Here is a 16,203-nt window from a genome sequence, read left to right as displayed (position 1 = left end):
CTTCCTTCCTTCCTTCCTTCCTTCCTTCCTTCCTTCCTTCCTTCCTTTGCTTTTTGGAGGGGGGAAAGTAGGGCAATTGGGGTTTGGTGACTTGCCCAAGGTCACATGGCTAATTTTGTGTTAAGTGTCTGAGGTCGGATTTGAACTTAGGTCCTCCCAACTCCAGGGCCGGTGCTCTATTCACTGTGACACCTACCTGCCCCCAGTTAAACCTTTTTCAAAAATAGATCCCTTTATTAATAGTTGCACATGAAAATTAAAAGCTAACCATATTTGAAAACATTAATACCATAAGAATAAGATTTAAGGAAATATATGCATCTTGGTTATTTACTAACTCACCCATAATTATTCTCAAACACAGTTAAATTTAATCTGTTTTAGATCTCTGACTTGAATGGAAAACACGTTTTAAATCACTTAAAACTCTTTCTTGATATCAGAAGCCCTCTGACTTTGGAGCTTCAAGGCAACTTAATCTCCAAAGCCCTCAATGGTGATTTTTCTTCTGCTTCTGATTTATGTATAGCTGGGGGAAGGGCTTTAATTTCCAGTTGACCTGCTTCCTATCTCTTACAGCAAAGAAAAGAAAAGAAAGAAAATCACAGAAGTCAAATACTATGGTTTGCATGAAAAATTTATGATGGCCCTTTTCCAGTGAGAAGGAAAGCTCAGTGCTTCCTTCCTGTCACTAAGCATCCTTTCCTCCCAGGTGAACAGTAGCTTGAATAGCACTTAGCACAGTTCCTGGTACATAATAGGTGCTTAATAAATGTGTATTGGTTGATTATTGATTGATCTACAGAGTTGGCTCTTTATTAAGAGCTACAGTTTTTACAGCCTGTTCTCTGACATAGGTTCTTCTAAACATTTAGTTATTAAAATCATAACCCTTACTAGAACACAATTTTAAGAAATATACTGAGACAGAACATAATAAGATTTTATACAGAGAGAAAAAGAAATATTTCCACATGAGTCTCTTATCTTTCGGTGTCTACACCACTCTACTCTTTGCCACATTTTAGGGACTTGAGTGGCCCTTTCCTGATGTAATTGACTTCAGTTCTGATTCTCATTCCAGTCCCCACCATCTCAGTTATTCTGTTCCCATTCATTTTAGACACAGCACATGTCCAGGAAGGCTCAGAAATTAACAGAACTGGTAGAGTACCAGGTTATCATATCATTCCTTCAGAAAGTTAGCCAACCTTAAGAATTCCTAGTGTTGCTGGGTAAAGCATTTCCTTACTTTTAATCTGGAGCTAAGGAGGTGAAATCAGTCAGGAATTTTAAAGGCTAGGACCTTCAGGTGGATATGTGTTTTAGGCTTTTTGTAGACTTCCATCTGGAAGTTGGCAAGCATCAAGCTTTTTTGTTTCTGGGATAAATTGCCATCTCCAAGATCTGTTTGTGATTCCTGATTTTGGGGTTAGGAATTTCAGAAAGCTAAGTGTTGGAGCTTTATATGATTGTGTTTATCCCGGTACAAGAAGGAACATAGAAGAATGATTTCGAACTGGACGAGACTTCAGAGGTCATGTAGTCCAATCCTTTCATTTTGCCATTGAGGAAACTGAGGCCTGAAGAGGTTAAGTGATTTGTCCAAGGTAACACATGTAGTGGCATAGGTGGCATTTGAACCCAAGTTCTCTGACTTTAGGGATAGAACCCATTTTAACATATCATAGTCCCTCATCTCCACCCCATTTCCCTGATTACACAATAAACAAAACTTGGTAATATCAAATTAGCTCTGTTACTCATTTGGCAGGTGACCTTCATCAGGCTGTATTTCCTCTTCATGCATCAGTTTCCTCCCCCTTTAAAATGAAGGAATTGGGCCAGGTGATCTCTAAGGTTCCTAACAGCTTTGACATTATAATTTTCTAATTTTTGTGACTGTTACCCTGAAAGCCATTGTTCCTTCAGAAAGAGAGAGTGGTGTAAAAATGATAACTAGGACTTAAATTCATTAAGTTTGAAAAATGCTTTTCATGTGCCATTTTCTTAGATCCTCTTTCTTTCTTTCTTTCTTTCTTTCTTTCTTTCTTTCTTTCTTTCTTTCTTTCTTTCTTTCTTTCTTTTTTCCTTCCTTCCTTCCTTCCTTCCTTCCTTCCTTCCTTCCTTCCTTCCTTCCTTCCTTCCTTACTTCCTTCCTTCCTTCCTTCCTTCCTTCCTTCCTTCCTTCCTTCCTTCCTTCCTTCCTTTCTTTCTTTGCCTTTTGGAAGGCAATTGGGGTTAAGTAACTTGCCCAAGGTTACATGGCTAGTTTTTTTTGTGTGTGTGTGGGTGTTAAGTGTCTGAGGCCAGAACTGAACTCGGGTCCTTCTGACTCTGGGGCCAGTACTTTACTCACTGCACGACCTAGCCGCCCCAGATCCTCTCTATTTCACAATTTTATAGAGAAGGAAGGTGAGGCAGAGAAAGGTTAAGTGACTTTCCTAGGGTCATGCAACTAGAGTAAATATCTACCAAGTGGTAGGATTAGAACCCTGGTCTTCCTGAATAAGAATCTTGTATTTGGAGACACAGGATCTGGGTTCAAATTCCAACTCTGATACTTTGTACCTGTGTCACCTTGAGCAAATCACATAAACTCTGTGGGTCTCTGTTTCCTTATGTGTAAAATGACATGGTTGAACTAGAAAATCAATAAGGTCCCTTTTGACTTTGATTCCCACTTCCTACTCCAGTTTTGGCTCTTACGCTTAATTCAACAAATTAAGCACTCATCATATGTCAGGCACTATGCTAAACCCTGGAGATATAAAGAAAGGCAACGAGGAGATCCCATTGTAATAAGGAAGACGATATGCCTTTAGCAAAATGCATTTAACATACAAGATAGATACAGTATAGATAGAAAGGGAACATATACTGTAATTACATATATAAAATAATAATATACATATAAAATACAATATAGAGGGAAGGCCGTAGCACTGGGAGGACTATGAAAGACCTCTTGTGGAAGATGGGATTCAAGTTGAATCTTGAAACCAGAGAAGCAAGAGAAATGAGGAAGGAGAGCATTCCAGGTGGGGGGAAGACATTAAGTGAAAAGCGATAGTCTGGAAGAGTGTCATATTTGGGGTAAGCCAGTGTACCTAGATCTTAGAGTAAATAGAAGGGAGTAAAGCATAGGAAATCTGGAAGTTGGAAGGTGCTAGGAATTTTATGAAAGACTTTAGATGTCAAACAAAAGATTTTATATCTGAGTCAATTTTATAGTTGGGAGTCCCTGGAATTTATTTGGGGGGATGAGGATGGAGTTTGTGACATGGTCAGACCTGCACTTCAGAAAAAAATCACTTTAGCAGCTGATTGGAGGATATATTGGAGTCGGGATAGCCTTGAGGCAAGGAAAGCAAGCAGAAGCTCTTATAATAGTTCAGGAATGAGGTAATAAGGGCCCTGCACCAGAGTGGTGGTTGAGTGAGTGCAAAGAAGGGGATGTGAAGGTAAAATCAACATGACTTGACACAAGATTAGATGTATGTGGTGAATTTGAGTGAGGAGTTCAAAAATGATACTGAGATTGTGAGCCTGGGTGACTGGAAAGATGATAGTATTCTTGGCGGTTATAGGAAAGTTGGGAAGAGAAGGGGATTTGGGAGGCAAGATTATGAGTTTAGTTTTGGAAATGTTGAGTTTTAGATGCCTGCAGCAATACAGTTTGAGAGGTCCAAATGACAGATGTGAGACTAATAGGGTTGGAGATACATGTGTATATGTGTGTATGTGTATGTGTCTATGTATGTATATTTGTATGTATGTGGGTATGTATATATGTATATGAATGTGTGTATATATGTATATGTACACACACAAACTCATATGTATTTGGCAATCATCTGCTTAGAAATGATAATTGAACCTATGAAAGCTGAAGAGATCAACAAGCAAGACAGCATAGAGGGAGTAGAGAAGAGGACTCGTGACAGAATCTTGGAGGATGCCTCTGGGTTGGTGAATAGACTTGGATAGAGCTTTGGACTTGGAGTAAGGAAGACTTGGGTTTGAATTCTGCCTAAAATATTTACTAGCTGTGGGTTTCTGGGCAAGTCACTCAACCTCTCTGGGCCTTAGTTTTCTCATCTGTATTCAGAATGAAGGTAGTGGGCTCAATGACCTCTAAAGTTTCTTCCCAATTTAAATTTATGATCCTATGATATGATGATTTGTTCCTATGACTATACCTCATACAGATTGGTCAGAGAGTTAAGTGGGATTCACACAGCCTTTTCCCCTTATCAGCTCCCTCAGATCATATGGATAACTGATGCCCTACCTCCTACTCAGTTATCTCCCTCCACAAAGTTACATTGTGTTTGCTAACCCCATGTCTATCATCTAGAAAATTAAGGATGAACTAAAGGACAAGAAATATGCAGAGAATATGAAAATCCCAGAGTTACTAAGTAGGAGTTCATATGTAACAGAAATGCTTTTTCTCCCAAACTTTCTTCTCCACTTATTATCAGGAAATTTTGGTTCTCTTCATGAAAAAGTTTGAATTGTGGGGTTTCACTTGCAGATTACAACAAGATCCCCCAACCTGTGTGGAAATGTCATCACATTTTTGTACTTTGGTTTTAATTTCCCAGAACTAGATATTTTGCTGTATAACACACCAGGATCCTTACAGGAAAATAAACATGGTCCTTCCCTACTTGCCCCTCAGATAGGTGGGAAGAGTGATTCCTTGATTCTTTCTTGTCTATGGGAAAAAGATATTTGCTGGGATTGTCCTTATTTGATGTTGCTTACCACTTTTCCTTTTTTTCTGACACTGTCATATGTTTTCCCCCCACAGCATGCGATTGCCACCCCGTGGGTGCAGCTGGCAAGACCTGTAATCAAACCACAGGTCAATGTCCCTGCAAAGATGGTGTGACTGGTATCACGTGCAATCGATGTGCCAAAGGTTACCAGCAAAGCCGATCTCCCATTGCCCCCTGCATAAGTACGTGGAATGATCTTTTTTGAAGTCTGTAATAATAGTAGAATTTACTTGTAAATACCCTTGTAAGACTTGTCTGACTTCCTAATGGATTTAGTAGCTATTAACATTGATGTGTGTATGCTCAGTCACAAGTTGTTTTTTTTTAACCTCAGTTATATTGCTGTGTGTCTAATTAGACTAGAACATGTGTAATTCAGTATACTCTAATGTAGGAACCAGCATATTAGGCATATTTATTTGCCACAGGGGTTAGGTTATGTGAGTGCAACCTAAGACCAAATGAATTAAATGATATAGTAACTATAATTTGTTCAATTATCCCTGAGCAGACCTCTTTAGCAGACATTGGCATGGTCTATATTTATTTGTTCTGGATACACAGAACAGATATATGGCAAATGGTTGTTTTCTACCAACCCCAAAGCAGATTTATGTTTCCTTCCCAAGCAGTCCAGGCTTTGTAGTAGATGGACAAGTGACTGGTTGATACTTAGATCTTGCATATACCTATAGCTGTGAGGAGACCAGCAGCATTTGATCCCTAGCTAGTGTGAGACTTAAACTAACACCATCCATTACTACAGTGAGATGTGTGATTTTTTTTATCTTTGTGTTGATGTATTACGCTGTTAGATTTTGAATTTTATCTTCTCTTAGAAAGTAAGAGAAGTAGAAAACTTCCTGTCCCATACCACCTCCCTTTTTTTGGGCTAACAATAATTCTCATTTCTGTAGCCCTTTAAGGTTTATGAACCGTTTTCCTCACAAGAACCCTGTGATACATATAGGGCACATGTTTCTGGCTTCGTTTTGCAGGTGAGGACATTGAAGCTTGGAGAGGCTGATCCATTTACCCATGGTCATTAGGTTATTCAGTGTTAGAGCCAGGGCCGAAAACCAAGTCTGCAATTTGAGGTCCAGCACTCTTTCCGCTGCACCTCACTGCCTCCAAAGCACTTACTTTGTGTTCCTATCTTTGTATAAAGTTCTGCCATGTGACAAACATTTCTTCCCCAGCCTATATGATTTTGAGTGAATGGCAATACATACTCAGATATAAAGAAACACATTAAGGCAAATAGGAAGTTAAAAGTTGGAAGACTCAGCTTGATTTTTTTTATGTCCCTCTGCCTAGGCCCAGTAACCTTAAAGGCTGAGTGAAGGACAGCAGTCAGCTAATCCTAACCAAAAAAAGTAGAATCCAGTGTCATGCTCTAGATGCCTTGATTCCATCTATATCCTTTGTAGGAATTAGAAACCAAGTCCAGTCTGCCTATTCTGGTCTCTTAACCAGAGTAGCACCATGGCAGACCATTTTATAGTGGAGAGAAGTTGCTTTCTACTGTCACAGAAGCCCACAACCTGGGCATAGGTTTTCATCTAGTCATGGAGAGATTCTCAAACACGTTACAGTGGATCACAACAGAGAATAGAAGTCTTGAGAGTGAAAGGAAGAGGTAACTAAATGAGATTCTCTCTCTCCGCTCCCACTGCCTAAATATCTGACTCTGTATGTTTGAATTATTGTTATTCTAACAATATTTGTTTCTAAATTATGATACTTTCCAATAAGGGTTTTTTCAGAGATAGAGTAATAATAAATAATAGCCCAGGAAAGTTCATTCAGCTCACTATTTGTTCATGTATGTTTAAGCTTGTTAAATGATTTTTTCCCCACCAATTGTAAGAGGCTTATAACATGAAAAAATTCTTCTTTTCAGTCTAAGTCTAAAAAAACCCTAAAGGGAACATTTTTGTAAAGTTGGAAGAAAATCCATGTAGCCATCTTAGGTTATGAAAACAGTTTTTAATGGTTTCATTTTTAAAAAGGACCAGAAGCTCTCATATTGCTCAGAAATGTCTGAAACATTTAAAACTTATCCCTTGTCTTTTAAATCCCCTGTGGAAAGTCCAATGTTGAAAAATAGCTGAATTTTTAGAAGAAGAGATATAATCACTGGAAAATATGAAATCTCTTTGTCCTCACCCCACTCCCTAACTTCTCCTTTTTACAAGGGGAGCATGTATGACTGGTAGAAACCTTGTTGAAAGATTTGAATTGCCAGACACAGTGAGATTCCACTGAGAAGTGGTAAATAGAAGCCCAGATCAGTTATACAGAATAGGCTCCTTCCTTTATATGCAAGAAGGAAAGGCCTTTTTGCTGCAAAACCCACAAATCTACTGATATGCCCAAGCAATTGGGAAAAAAAAGTTGCATGGGCTCGGTATATATAGTACTAAGAAGGGAGAAACCAATATGAATGGTATGGATAACTTTTTCCTCCCAAAGCCCCATTCAGGAACCATGTTGCTGAGCTTATATTTGTCATCTATTTAAAGAGTTTCACGAGTGGGGTCATGTGGTTCCATATTTCCCTGGAATGTTTTCTTGGCCGCAGGTAGCTTATGAGGGAGATAGTAATGAGGCTGTGTTACTTTTGGAAGACTCTTCTTTACATGGCCTGTACCCTACAACCATCAGGCACCAGTGTACCTCTGTAAAATAGACATGATTGTGCAGTGTATGCATCACTGCTAACCACTTTTCAATGGTGAGTGATCCTAGGAATAGAACATAACCCTCAAACCATCTTGTTTTTGTGCCATACTCTGAGATACAGGAGCAACCTTGGTGCCCTTCCTGTTTGAGCCCTACTGAAACAAATGGGAAGTTCATTATTGTTATTTTGTTATTACTAGACTACTAGTAGTGATGGTAGTAAAATCAAGAGTAATAATTACCTATACCGTCACTATACTGCTCTCCCAGAAGTCTGTGCTATGGGCATTATTTTATGTTTACTTTGGTTCTTCAGTCCCACTTAGATAAATGAAGTGTGAAATATGTGTTTCTTATATCAAACCCTCAGTAAACACTGTCTTATAGTTCAGAGCCAGCATCTCATTAAAGTGAATGTCATTATGGAAGACCATGATTTATCTACAAAATGAGGGCAATTTTTTTCTGCCAGGATCATTGCTGATGTCACAGTCTGTCTGGCTCCAGGATGACTGGTTTATACTCAGGTCCGTACAAGATCCAGGCTCATTGTTTTGTCTGATTCACAGTCCGTGGACAAGATGAATTTCTCTTGATGAATAAGATTGAGCCAGACTCTGAGTTGAGAGCATCCTGTCTGTCCCTTTTTCATAGAGAACAAACTCTGGGCCTTTGGCTTCATTTGACCTTGAATAATCTCCATTTTCATTATGAACTGATGGTCATCTTGAATGACAAAAAAGAAATCACAGTGATTGAAAAAATTGAATTTTTAGAAGCAGAGATATAAATCCTGGAAAATATGAAATATTCCTCTGCTCACCTAATGCTCTAACTTCTCTAATCACAAATAGTGATTCCTGGAGAGCAGCTGAACTTCCCCTCTGCCAAGGTACCTCTGCCTTCAGCAGTGTCCAGGTTCTACTCAGTACAAGTCAAGCTCTGTTTTAAAGGAAATGTGAATAATACAGATTTTATTTCATAAATCCCTTGTTTCCTTAGCCTTTTGACATGCTCTTCAGAAAAACCTGATATTGACTTTTTGCCTCCACAGAACACCCAGTGTTTTCTATTCCGTACATGGGTTGATGGCAGTCAATGATGGCAGGACAACTAAGTCAAATTTCTTTTTAAAAGTCTGTCAAGAGGAGAGGATCTTCCTGATGAAGCTAAGGGACTGGGTGCTGACCAAAGTACACAGTTGGCACAGAAGCCCCATATTCAGTTTTCTCTCTCTGACTCTGGACAAGTGGCAATATGGTTGGCCTGAACTGCCCCCTTTTCCATTCATTCATTCAAACTGTGTAAAGTCCCTTGATAGTAACCACAGATTATTAGCATCTCTGGCAAGACCCAACCACACCATAATAAATCAAAGTGGCCTATTTCCCTTGCCCCCTCGTCTGACCTTGCTCTTCTCTGAAGAGAGAATGTCCTGATTTTGGGATTCAAAACATTTAAGAAGTTCCCTACAAACTGACTTAGTGGAAATAAGTGCTGTTTTTTTTTTCTCCACGGTTAAAAATATTAATGCTATTTTTCTCTTTTTTCATTCCTTTTGCTCTTCTCACCTGGACCTGAACCTCTGAAAGAGATTCCTGTGGCTCCACCTACCACTGCAGCCAGCAGCATAGAGGAGCCAGAAGGTAGGTTGTTGCTTTGTCTTTACTTTGAGGATGCTCCGTGGACAGAACTGAAGGAAAATAGGTAGAGAGGAGGAACATAAGGACAGAGAGAGGCCTTCTTGATAACTACTATTCTCCATCCCAAATTTAAATATTCACTTCGCTATTGTGAAGATATCCAGTCTGATGTGGCTTTCCTGATACATGATAAGGGGGGAAGGTCTTTGATGAAGGCACCCCTTCCTTCCTCCCTCTTTCTCTCCTTTTCCCATCTCCCTGTTGGGAACCCAAAGATCAAACTCTTTGTGGTTACCCAAATGAGAAGCTGTTTACACACTAGCTTAAAGCCAGTGGAGTGGAAGGTTAGTAAGTTAGTAAGTTCTAGTTTCTCTGGGCTTCAAGATGGCTTCTAAAATCCAAGATGACACCCATCTGGTTGTTTCATAAAGACATTAAATTCAGCATCGCAAAAACAGAACTCTGTATCATTCTCAAAAACCTCATCCATCTCTCCTTTAACTTCACCCATTTTTCTTGGGAAAATTATCATTTTTTCTATTACCCAGATTCATAACCAAAACCATCCTTAATCACTTCCATATCCAATCAGTTGCCATATTTTGTTGATGCCTTCAAAACAGCTCTGGCATTAGTCCTCCTTTCTTCACTCACATGGCCAACCAACCTTGTTCAGACCCTTATCATCAATGGTGTGGAATGTTTCAATAGCCTCATGATTTGTCTCTGTACAGCAAGTGTCTTTCTCACTTTAGTCAATGCTTCACACATAACTACCATACTTTTCCCCCAAAGTGCAAGTCTGACCTTCTCATTTCCTTGCTCAAGAATTTTAATCTGTAAAATGATATTTGTTTCTAGAATAAAATGTAAATTCTTCTGTTTGGAATTTAAAGGCTTGCCCAGTCTGGCTCAGACTATCTTTCTAGACTGATATTCTATAACTTCCAACTTCCCATCTTGTTCCTAATGATTAAAGCCAAACTGACCTAGGTGATATTCCTGTATATGACTGTTGGTCTTACACATCTCCACCTTTGCATGTGCTACCCCCAAATGCCTACAATGATCTCTTTCCTCATCTGTTCCTCTTGAGAACCCTTGTTCTCATTGTCTCAACTCATGCCACTTCCTATAAAAGACTTTGCCTGATTGCCAGTTGTTAGCATTTCCCTCTTGCCCTGAAATTGCTTTCTATATATTTTGCATTTATTGTAAAGAAAGCAGCATGGCACAGTAGCTAGGGAATCCATCTCAAAGAAGACATGGGTTCATGTCTTGTCTCTCCTAGAAACTGGGTTTATAACTCTGGAAAGTTACATACAGTTCTTAATCTGCATTGGCAGAGAGAGTTTTCTTACTGGAAATTTTTTAAACCAGTTATAAATCACATGTCTGAACTTCCTAGCTCCCTGAATCAAAAATTAAGCAAATAAAACCAAAACAATAAGTTGTATTTACTTATATGTATGCATGTTGTATCCCAAGTATAAGGTAAGTTTAAAAAAAAAATTAAATTTCCCCAATTTCATGTAAAAACATTTTTTAACATTTTTTTAAGTTTTAAGTTCCAAATTCTAGCCTTTTCTCCCCCACCTTTCCCTTCCCTGAGATGGTAAACAATTTGATATAGATTATATATGTGTAATAATGTAAAATATTTCTATATTAGTCATTTTGTGCAAGAATAAAGTGAATAAAGAAAGAGAGAAGGAAATAAGGAGAGTGAGAAATAAAATAGCAAACTTCAGCCTGTATTCAGACATCATTTGTTCTTTCTCTGGCAGCCAATATTTTTCCTCATGAGTCCTTTGGGATTATTTTGGATTATTATATTGTTGAGAATAGCTAAATTTTTCACATTTCATCATATGATATTGCTGTTACTATGTACAATAGTCTCCTGGCTGTGCTCACTTCACTTTGTATCAGTTCATGTAAGTTTTTCCAGGCTTTTCTGAAATCATCCTGCCTGTTATTTCTGTTAGCACAATAATATTCCATCGCAATCATATGCCACAACTTGTTCAATCATTCCCCAGTTGATGGGCATCCTCTCAATTTCCAATTCTTTGCCACCACAGAAGGAGTTACATAAAAATATGAATATTTTTGTACAAATATATTACCTGGTCATAGTATACGATCCTTGTGATATATAGCTGTAATCTTTTTGCTATAATTTTATTTCAAATTTTTGTATCAATATTCATTAGGAAAATTGGTTTATAGCCGTCTTTTTCTGTTTTTGCTCTTTCTGGTTTAGGTATCAGCACCATATTTGTGTTGTAGAAGTAATTTGGTAGGATTACTTCTTTGCCTGTTTTTCCAAATAGATTATATGGCATTGGGATTCATTGTTGTTTAAATATTTGGTAGAATTTTCTTGTGAATCCAGACAGCCCTAGGGAATTTTTCTTAGGAAGTTCACTGATGATTCCTTTTTCTAAGATTGCATTAAGTATTCTATTTCCTCTTCTATTAATTTGGACAATTTATATTTTTATAAATATTCATCCATTTCAGTGAGATTGTTAGATTTATTGGCAATATTATTGGGCAAAATAGCTTTTAATAATTTTTAAAATTTCCTCTTCATTTGTGGTGAATGTACATCTTTTATTTTTGATATTGGTAATTTGATTTTCTTCTTTCCTTTTTGTAAAATCAAATTAACCAATGGTTTATCTATTTTTTTTCCATAAAGCCAACTTCTGGTTTTATTACTTCAATGATTTTCTTGCTTTCAAATTTTATTTTCTCTCCTTTGATTTTCAAATTTCAAATATGGTATCTAACTGGGTTTTTTGTTTGTTTTTTTCCTTTACAGATGCTTTATTAACTTCTGATTTACATCATTCATTTCCACCAGATTTTAAATTACAAATTTTCTACCCATTTTTCCCCTACCAACCGCCCCAAAATAGCAGTCCCACAGGATATCGCCTCCTCCAATCTGCTCTCTCCCATATTTTCTCCCATACCCCTTTTGACTTTTCCAGTGGATCTCTATGCCCCGGTGCCTATATATCTTATTTCCCAATTACATATAAAATAGTGTTAATAATAGTATATATATTTGAGTATTTGATTTTAAAACTTAGAATTCCAGATTAATTCCCTTCCTCCCTTGTCACCCACCCTTACTGGGAAGATAAGCAGTTCAGTATAGGTTGTACATGTGTGGCTAATGCAAAACAATAGCATAATGGATATATTGTAAAAGACTGACTATATTTCTCTCCCTCCTATCCCACCTCCCACTTGTTCTATTCTCTACTTTGATCCCATCCCTTTTCAAAAGTGGGTGCTCCCAACTTCCCTCCCCCCCAGCCTGCCCTCCCTTCCATCATCCCCCCTCTCATCCCCTTCCCCCCCTACTCTCCTAGAGGGTGAGATATCCTATTTAGTGTGTATTTCTTTCCCTCCTCAAGCCAAATTCAATGGGAATAAGGTTGACCCAATCCCTTTTGCCTTCCTATTCTCCCCCTCCATTGTAACCATTTTCCCTTGCCTCTTCTATATGAGATAGTTTACCTCATTCTGTCTCTCCCCATATCCTCTCATTATATTTCTCTCTCACCTCTTAATTTCACCTTTTAAGTATCATCCCTTCCTGTTAAATTGGTCCTGTGCCCTCCATGTATACCTGTAAACGTATATACACACATTCACATATGTATTTATATGCCCATATACCCTCATATATAGACACATATATATATATATATATATATGTATATATATATATATTTCTATTCCCTTCAACCACTGAGAAAAGTTTCAAAAGTTACAATTATTGTTTTTCCATGTAGGAATGTTACTAGTTCAACATTGATAAGTTCCTTATGATTTCTTTCCCCTGTTTACCTTCTCATGCTTCTCTTGCTTCTTGTATCTGAATGTCAAATTTTCTATTCAACTCTGGTTTTTTTAAGCAAGAATGCTTGAAAGTCCTCTATTCCACTGAATGACCATATTTTCCCCTGAAACATGATACTCAGTTTTGCTGGGTAGGTGATTCTTGGGTTTAATCTCAGCACCTTTGACCTCCGGAATATCACATTCCAAGCCCTTCGATCCCTCAGTGTAGAAGCTGCCAGATCCTGGGTTATCCTGATTATGTTTCCACAATATTCAAATTGTTTCTTCCTGGCTGCTTGTAATAGTCTCTCCTTAATCTGGGAATCCCAGAACCTGGCTATAATATTCCTAGGAATTTTCTTTTTGGGATCTTTTTCAGGAGGTGATCAGTGGATTCTTTCAACCTCTATTTTGCCCTCTGGTTCTAAAACATCAGGGCAGTTTTCTTTGAGAACTTCCTGGAGGATGATGTCCAGGTTCTTACTTTGATCATGGTTTTCAGGTAGCCCAATAATTTTTAAATTCTCTCTCCTGGATCTATTTTCCAGGTCAGTGGTTTTTCCCATGAGATATTTCACATTGCCTTCTATTCTTTCATTTGTTTGGATCTGTTTAATAGCATCTTGATTTCTCATAAAGTCATTAGCTTCCCTTTGCTCCAATCTAATTCTGAAGCAATGATTCTCCTCCTTGAGCTTTTGAGATTCTTTTTCCATCTGGCAAATTTGTCTTTTTAAGGCATTCTTCTCCTCATTGCCTTTTTGAGCCTCTTTTGCCATTTGAGTTAGTCTATTTTTTAGGGTTTGATTTTCCTCAATCAGGCTGTTGACTCTCATTTTGTAATTTTCTTTCATCATTCTCATTTCTCTTCCCAATTTTTCCTCCACTTCTCTTATCTGCTTCTTAAGGTCCTCTATGGCTTGTAACCAACTCGTAGTTTTCTTTGAAGCTTTTGGTGCAAGAGTTCTGACTTCACTGTCTTTCTCCTGTTCCATGCTTTGCTCCTTTTTGTCCCCAAAATAGGAGTCTAATGTTGGAATCTTCTGTCTGCTTTGTTTCCTTTGCCTGGTCATATTGCCCCTCAGTCACTTGACCCTTGGGCTTTTTGCCACAGTAGGACTCTGCCACCAGACAGGGGAGCTTTCATTCCAAACACTGGGGTTTTCTCAGCTGCCGGAGGTATTAGATGGGTGCCCTCTCTGAGGTCTGCACACGCTCTGGCAAGCTGGACACATACCCCAGGACTTCCACCCTAGACTGCAATCCAGATCCAAGAAGGTTAAAGCAAGAGTGATTACCCCTCATACTGGTTCTTGGACGCCTAGCAGGCCAGGAGCTGAAGCTTCCACTTGGTGCTGGCTGGCAAAAGCCACGTACTCCCACTTACTGGGTCCCCAAGTCCAGACTGCACTGACCTCTCACTTTGTCCTTCCCATCTATGTGTTGATAAATATGGAAATGGCCACAGCTGCTGCTGACCTGGGGTCCCTCCAGCTTATCAGGCCCACCCTGGGAATAAAGCCTTGGTGTGGGGCTGGGCTTGGCTCCCAGAGCACCACGCTGGCCGATTCCTGCTGGCCTGCCAGGCTGTCCTCAGTGGGAGGTTAGCTTCTCTGTGTCATTTTGTGGGTTCTGGAGCTCCAAAGTTTGTTTAGAGTCCCCTCTTTACATGGATTGGGGAAGGTGCAAGCTGGAACAGAGGGAAGGTCCTGCTTCTACTCTGCCATCTTGACTCTGCCCTTCTAATTGGGGGTTTTTAATCTGTTTTTTTTTTGTCTCATTTTCTTAGTTGCATGCCCAATTTTTTTTATCTACTTTTTCTCTATTTTATTGATATAAGCATTTGGAGATATAATTTTTCCCCTAATTACTATTTCGCTGCATCCCATAAATTTTGTTATGTTGTCTCATTATTGTCATTCTCATCAATGAAATTATTGATTGTTTCTATGATTTGTTTTTTGACCCATTTATTCTTTAGGGTTAGATTTTTTTTTGTTTCCAGTTAATTTTTATTATATTTTCCACTGCTCTTTACTGAATATAATTTTTATTTCCTTATAATCTGAAAAGGATACATTTAATGTTTCTGCTTTTCTCAATTTGATTGTGAGGTTTTTGTGCCCTAATTCATCGTCACCTTTTGTGTAGGTGCCACATACAGCTGAGAAGAAGGTATATTCTTTTCTATTCCCATCAGTTTTTTCCAGAGATCTCATATATAACTTTTCTAAAATTCTATTAGTCTCTTTAACTTTTTTCTTCTTTATTTTTGGTTAGATTTATTGAGTTCTGAGGAGAAAATTGTGGTTCCCCCAATAGTACAGTTTTATGGACTATTTCCTCCTATGTATTTCCTCTTTTAATTTCTTTAAAATTTTTTATTCTATATTCTATGCCATTTGGTGCACATATATAATATCAACAGTGTTGATATTACTTCATTGTCTGTGGTACCTTTTAGCAAGAAATAGTTTCCTTTCCTTATCTCTCTTAATTAGATATCTTTTTGCTTTTGCTTTGTCTAAGATAGTAATTACCACCCCTACTTTTTTAAAAATTTCAGCTGAAACATAATAGATTGTCCTCTAGCCCTTTACCTTTACTCCATGTGTTTCTCTACTTCAAGTGTGTTTCTTCTCCCTTCCCCCTGTTAAATTATTAATTTAGTCATTTAGTTTTTAACATTCACTTCTATAAGATTTTGAGTTCTAAATTTTCTCACTGTCCCACCCAGTGTGCAATCTGATAAAGGCTATACATGTACAAATCATATTAAACATATTTCCACAACAGTCATGTTGTAAAGAAGAATTAGAACCAAAGGGAAAAACTGAGAAAGAAGAAAAAAAAAGAGAGAGAAAATAGTATCCTTTGATCTGCATTCAGACTCTATAGGTCTTTCTATGGATGTGGATAGCGTTTTCCATCACAAGTGTCAAGTGTGTTTCTTGTAAACAACATATTGCAAGATTCTGGTTTTTCAATCCATTCTCTTGCCTGCTTTTGTTTTATGGGTGTCCCATTCACATTTATAGTAATGGTAACTAACTGTTTATTTACTTCTATTTTAATTTTGCCTTGTTTATCCTTCTCTTTCTCTTTCCCTTTCATCCTGTCCCTCCTTACGACTGTTTTACTTCGATCACTGCCTCCCTCAGTCTGCCTTCCCTTTTATCAGTCCCCCCACCTTCTCTTTTCCCCTAATCCCTATGTCCAACTGA

General features: G+C 38.1%; 1 protein-coding gene across 1 annotated transcript in view; it reads left to right on the top strand.

Moving 5' to 3' along the window:
* Positions 1-16,203, top strand: part of NTN1 (netrin 1) — a 440,610-nt gene that overhangs the window by 280,570 nt on the left and 143,837 nt on the right. Inside the window, exons 4-5 of the mRNA XM_069073087.1 lie at positions 4,820-4,969; positions 9,065-9,118. Coding sequence (XP_068929188.1) covers positions 4,820-4,969; positions 9,065-9,118 — 204 coding nt within the window. The remainder of the gene's footprint in view (positions 1-4,819; positions 4,970-9,064; positions 9,119-16,203) is intronic.

This window comes from Petaurus breviceps, unplaced genomic scaffold (assembly GCF_028583685.1).
Source record: "Petaurus breviceps papuanus isolate PSGF00001 unplaced genomic scaffold, PetGlider_PUasm1.0 90865, whole genome shotgun sequence".
NCBI lineage: Eukaryota > Metazoa > Chordata > Mammalia > Diprotodontia > Petauridae > Petaurus > Petaurus breviceps.
The sequence above is the reverse complement of the archived record's forward strand: the minus strand, read 5'-3'. Positions and strand labels throughout refer to the sequence as shown.